Raw genomic sequence first — 6446 nt, 5'->3', positions numbered from 1 at the left:
AATTTTCACAAATAAATTTGCAGTTACAACAATCTACTCTGAACATACATCAAATATAGAACATATATATTAATAATGGGATAATGCCATTATAATAATAAAAAAAAAACAGCAACATTTTAAAAACGTAAGTTACTTCATCACAAACATATATAAAACAATAATAAAAAATTAAAATTACTAGTGAAAAAAGACAGCCACTGTTGCCAGATTGGGCATGTTTTTTCTCATTGTTCTGTTTTTTAATCTAATCTGACCACTCTGCAGACAGATAGATGATGAACTCCGTAAGTAAATTCAAAGAAAAACTGCAACAAAAGTATCGTTCTCTTGTATCGATACACAGATCGATACGCCCACACTTGACTCTACTGACAAAAGACAAGAGTATAAATGTTCATATCCATTTACAAAATCTGAAATGTGGAGTTTTTTAGGCTATACAAGTCTCATCAGTTTGTAGTACACCATAGGCAAGCACTCTGTGTGTATTTCTAACTCCGTAACAGTGAATCTCTGACCTTTCATTGACCCATTTGCCTCTCGAGGGTTCAACCGGCAGATCCGGACCCCCAGGACCCACGGAGATTCTGGCTCTCATGGAAAACAAGGAACCCCTGGTAATCTATCATTTCAACTTCAGCCTTATTAGGATAAAATGGATTTCAACTCCAGAAAATGTGTGATTTATTACCATAGAAGAATAATAGTCCCCTGCTGAATTATGTTCCCACAATGAGATAAAAATTTTACCAGAGAAAAAAAGAAGGGTTTATAAGGATTAATTCTCACCTTTCTGATAAATCAAATCAAATCAAATCAAATTTTATTTATAAAAAAGCGCTTCTCATACTTCGCGCAGCTCGAAGCGCTTTACATTAAAAACAAAAACATATACAAAAAGAAAATCTTCACTCCCCCCACCCCACCCCCACCCCCCCCAACACATACAACTCATGATCCCACACACAATGAATATTTATAAAAATGACTTATAAATGAGAATTGTAAAATAAACTTAAGGCTTGGCTCTGCTGTGAGGAAACAGTATTGAGGATTCTATCATACCAGGACCAGCTCAGTCAAAGGAACATCGCCATGGCACCCACCCACATTTAAAAAATGAAACTTAAAAAACAAACATTAGCACATACCCCAAATAAAATAAATATATAAAAATTATTGAGTTTTCTAATTCCACAAACACAAATTCCAAGTTCCAATATGGCTGCCTACAGGGTCTCGCCGGATTACTGTTAAGCCTAACAACTATTCCAAACTAATGAGTCGTCTTTGACCAAATACGCTTCAAACATGTTTCAACTTATTTGCTGTAGACATGGGATATATTCGCCTTTGCGGGCACAGTTCTTTTCTTCGCCGTGTAGTAAAACAGGAGTCCACTGGAAGCTGTCACGGTAGGTGCGTGAACCGCTCTGGTTCATGACAGCAGATCTGGATCTGTTCTGTAAGCTGCACATTTACAACAGAACTGTAGTTAATTACTTTGTTATTGCTCGACCTTAAAAAAGGGAAGTAAATAAGAGTAGGAACCATCCGACAATCCAATGATCTACGAAGACATTCATACTGAAGTGACCTTGTATTGTCTTTATTTAAAAGTAGAAGGAAGTAGAGCTAAGAACAAATGGAAAAAACAAACATTTTCCTTATCTAAGGTGTTTTTCCCCCACTTTTTAATGAGTCAAATTTTCCAAGAAAGTATTTATCATTTAAACATAAAATGACACAGTTGAAGCTCTTTGGTAACTCACAGTTCATGGCAATAAGCGACCTTTGGCTAATGCCTCCTCTGATATAGAACTTTTTTTTGGTTTGTTTTTTTAAATTACAGTCTCTAGGTCAGGGGTCAGCAACCTGAGGCTCCAGAGCCACATGTGCCTCCTTCATCCCTTCATTGTGGCTCTTGGGCTATGAAGGAAAAATGCTAATGATTTCATAAATTAAGTTGTATTTTTTTGTAATTTTTAAAAATACATTCTGTTTATATTTAGAATTTTAACATGTCAGATAACTGAGAAAAATAATGGTAGTTTATTACTAGAATAAGCTTAATCCACATATAAATTCATTCAAAAATTGGATTTCACACCCAGGTTGTCATGTTTATATTCAATATTTAAAAAAAAGATCATGATGCACACAAAGTCACAATTATGGTAATGTTGTGTTTGATTTTATTTTATTTTTTTATTCAAACAAATTTTTTGACACAGGGCAGTATTTTATTTTGAAAGGAACTCACATGGTTTGCTGTCAAAATTAAAAGTTGTGATGAATCTGGATCGGTTTTATGCTTTAGTAAAATGTACAGAAGAATACAACTGAAACACAAATTTTAAACTTTAGGGCTTGAAAAGGCGTCCATACCAGTTTGGTACCAAGGAGTTCTGTGCCTGATGTAGGTTTAGAATTATTGAACTCCTCAAAGACGTTTTAGAAAACCATTTCTTAAAATATTCCTACACCAACAAACATCTCACTTGTGCTGCTACACCATATATTGTTAATAAAATCAATTATAAGTCTTTAAACAAATAAATGTTAACAAAACTCATTCTGTCAGTTCAGAAATGACACAAACTTGACATAGTTTTGCCTCCTTTCAAGTTTGGTAATAAGTTATTTTAAATAAAAGTTTTTCTGCTTTCCTGTTTACATTTATCTATTGTATAATAATTCAGTCATTTCTTCTCAGTTTTATATTCAGGCATTTTGTTTTTCTGGTTCCATTTTGATGCTTCAACCACTGAATTTCCTCACTTAGATTCATAAAAATCTCATTATTTTAGTTTTATTTTACATTTTTTCCAGATGACTTCTTTTAGTTTTATAGTTTCTGTTTTATTCCTAAAATTTCTAACTGATGCTCTTTATTTTGTCCAGGTGGTTTTCCTCAGGGACTCATGCACGGAGCTCCTCGCAGCAGCTGGAGAGCGCCGTCAGTCGCTTCTGGCGTCTCACTCAGAGGACCGTACGGCGGTCTCCGAAGGGCATCAAACCCCAGGGTTTGAAATTCATCGTCGGACCAGCGTTTCTAACAGTCTCAACACGCTCGTTTTGCCACGTAGCTCACTGTCAGGAAGACGTAAACAACAACACTCCACTAGAAGTTGTAGCCAAAGACTCGGCGCCAGAGTTCAAATGGCACATCCTGTGGGAGTTCGTCAAACCTCAGCTGTTTGCTCTCATCTGTGCAGTCGTGGTGAGTTTAAACTCACATCTTCTTCTGAGTAAAACATTGGAAGTGGAATGACGATTTGTCTCGTTTCAGCTCGCTTTCGGGGCGGCCATCTTGAACATTCAAATCCCCCTGATGCTGGGAGATCTGGTGAATGTGGTCGCACGCTTCCTCAGAGACAACACAGGCACTTATGTGGGGGAAATGACAGCCCCTGCCCTGAAACTACTGGGACTGTATGGTATCCAAGTAGGTAATCTTTTTGATTTTTAGTAGTTTCAAGCTTTCTTAGAAACTTTTGTTATTTGAAAGAATTTGGTAAATGTGCATTCAAAAAATGACTAAGTTTAAGGCAAAAAGTGTTAAAAATAATAATCTGAAATTCATATTTAAGAATAAAATTTGTCTATTGTGTTTGTGTATTGTTTAAAGTCCCCTCACTTTATAAAAGTAGAGTTTTAATTATGACTATGAAGTTTATAACCAAAATCCCACAACCTGAAAGTCTTAAAAATATTTTTTTTACATGATAATCTGGCTACAGAGAAAAAATATGGCTCTCGATAATTAATAGTTGAAAGTCCCTCCGCCTGCCGGAGCCAAAATCATTGGTGGAAGTCCTCGCCCGGAACCCCTCGTTTTAAGCTTTTGACCTTTTTTCCCGTTTCTTCTCTGTTTTGCTGTTTTTCTCTGTGACACTCTCTGTCACAGAGAGAAAAAAAGACATTTCGTCGGCTCTGATCAGCTGATTTACAGTGAAAATGCAGCATTTTACCATCTTTTTCTCCAGAGGTAAACGGGTGAAGTTATACCAAGATGAAAACTTGTAAATATTGACTTGAAAGAAATAAAATGATTAAGATTCTCTGTCCGATTTGAAGCTCATCTTACACACTAGACTGCTAGACAATTACAGTTTATTCACATTTAAAAGCTTAAAAGCTGATAGTTCGGAAAAGTTTTTAAAATGTCATTTTTTAAAGGGTTTCCTAAATTTGCGCTTCCAGCTAGAGATTGTTTCTGGCGCCATCTTGCATGTCACCAGAGACCCCTCATTTTTCATGTTGATCTGAAGCCTCCATTTCCAAAATGTTCTCTGAGGGGGCGTGTCTTTTGGAGCTCCGCCCCTGATCTCCCCCCTGTCTGAGTCTGATAGCTCTGTGTCTCACTCTGGAAAATTGCTAGAAAATTGCAAAAAACAAAATGATTTCTTATTACATTTTTTNCTGTATGGTATCCAAGTACGGAATCATTTTGATTTTTAGTAGTTTCAAGCTTTCTTAGAAACTTTTGTTATTTGAAAGAATTTGGAAAATGTGCATTCAAAAAATGACTAAGTTTAAGGCAAAAAGTGTAAAAAATAATAATCTGAAATTCATATTTAAGAATAAAATGTGCACATTTGTGGATTGTTTAAAGTCCCTCATGAGCATTTTTCTCACTTAAAAAAAAAATAGTGTTTTAATTATGACTATGGAGTTTTTAACCAAAATCCCACAACCTGAAAGTCTTAAAAATACTTTTTTCACAAGATAATCTCTCGATAATAAATAGTTGGAAGTCTCTCCGCCTGCCGGAGCCAAAATCATTGGCGGAGGTCCTCGCCCGGAACCCCTCGTTTTAAGCTTTTGACCTTTTTTCCCATTTCTTCTCTGTTTTGCTGTTTTTCTGTGTGACTCTCTCTCTCACAGAGGAAAAAAAGCCATTTCGTCGGCTCTGATCAGCTAATTTACAGTGAAAATGCAGCATTTTGCCATATCTTTTTCTCCAGAGGTAAACGGGTGAAGTTATACCAAGTTGAATACTTGTAAATATTGACTTGAAAGAAATAAAATGATCAACATTCTCTGTCCAATTTGAAGCTCATCTTACACACTGGATTGCTAGACAATTACAGTTTATTCACATTTAAAAGCTTTAAAGCTGATAATTCGGGAAAGTTTTTAAAGTGTCATTTTTTAAAGGGTTTCCTAAATTTGCGCTTCCAGCTAGAGATTGTTTCTGGCGCCATCTTGCATGTCACCAGAGACCCCTCATTTTTCATGTTGATCTGAAGCCTCTGTTTCCAAAATATCCTCTAAAGGGGCGTGGCTTTTGGAGCTCCGCCCTTGTCTGATTCTAATAGCTCTGTGTTTCACTCTCGAAAATTGCTTGAAAATTGCAAAAACAAAAGGATTTCTTATTACATTTTTCCTATTTCATAAGAAACACACTTAAAAAACAGGATATTCATCAGAAGGGGATTTTAATTAAAAGAGCTAATATATAATCTAATAACTAAGAAATATATTGTAAATAAAACTACAAATTTTGTATTTTCTGATGAAAAAAATTATACTTTAAGTGTCTTGGATCAGTTTAGTCATCAAAAATAAATGTTCCACTTTTTGTTTCTTTCATCTATTAAATCATCTATTAAAATATTCAACGACTAATTCAATACTTAATTACTCGTTACTTTATATTACTCAGATTGTAATAAAGTTGAGAGTTATAATGGCTTTATGCTAGCTTTTTTTATGCTAGCATTTATTAAGGTTTTTATACTCATTTGGAGTTTAGCTAATATTTCAGCTACATGCTAGCTGTTAGCTGTTTTGACTAACATGGGCCTTTTTAAAAAGTTTTTCTTTGGCTAATTTCGGATTTAGCTAATATTTTAGCTGACCATCTGCTTCAGCATTTTCAGCTATTAGCTTTAGCAATTTCAGCTATTAGCTTCAGCGTTTTCAGCTATTAGCTTTAGTGATTTCAGCTATCAATTTTAGTATCTTCAGCTATCATCACTAGCATATTCAGTGGACAAATTCAGCTTACAGCATTCACACTAGCATTATCGTAGGTAATGCTAAATATCTAGTTTTCAGTTAGTTTAAAGCTAATGATGGTTAAGATTTGTGCTTTACATCCACTTTGCGCATGACCTGATTATTCGACTATTAAAATAATCGTTTGTGGCAGCACTACTCTCTACTCATGCAGAAATAGTGTTTTAATGCTGTCCACCACCTTTTCCTTGTGCAGGGCTTGTTAACAAGCGGCTACATCATCCTGCTCTCAAGGGTCGGGGAGAGAGTGGCAGCAGACATGAGGAAGACTCTGTTTGCATCCTTACTCAGGTAAATACGACACAACTTATTTTATAAGATATCATAATTTATATAAAAAAAAAAAAACAGTGGTTTAGTTTAGATTTTTTCCATCAGGCAAGACGTCGCCTTTTTTGACGCCAATAAAACGGGTC

The 6446-nt window shown here is 35.3% G+C and overlaps 1 protein-coding gene across 2 annotated transcripts; it reads left to right on the top strand.

The window, feature by feature from the left end:
* Window positions 1-952: 952 nt before the first annotated feature.
* On the top strand, window positions 953-6446 carry LOC112147509 (mitochondrial potassium channel ATP-binding subunit; the record flags this gene model as incomplete). 2 transcript variants are annotated; one of them, XM_024273974.2, is given in 5 exon segments in its annotated part: window positions 953-1418; window positions 2908-3226; window positions 3296-3451; window positions 6227-6321; window positions 6409-6446. In XM_024273974.2, coding segments are annotated over 5 exon segments (712 nt in total), but the record flags the coding sequence as incomplete, so codon positions are not given.

Source organism: Oryzias melastigma, linkage group LG17 (genome assembly GCF_002922805.2).
Source record: "Oryzias melastigma strain HK-1 linkage group LG17, ASM292280v2, whole genome shotgun sequence".
In the NCBI taxonomy this organism is placed as follows: domain Eukaryota; kingdom Metazoa; phylum Chordata; class Actinopteri; order Beloniformes; family Adrianichthyidae; genus Oryzias; species Oryzias melastigma.
Note: the sequence above shows the minus strand (reverse complement) of the source record. Positions and strands in the feature narration are given on the sequence as shown.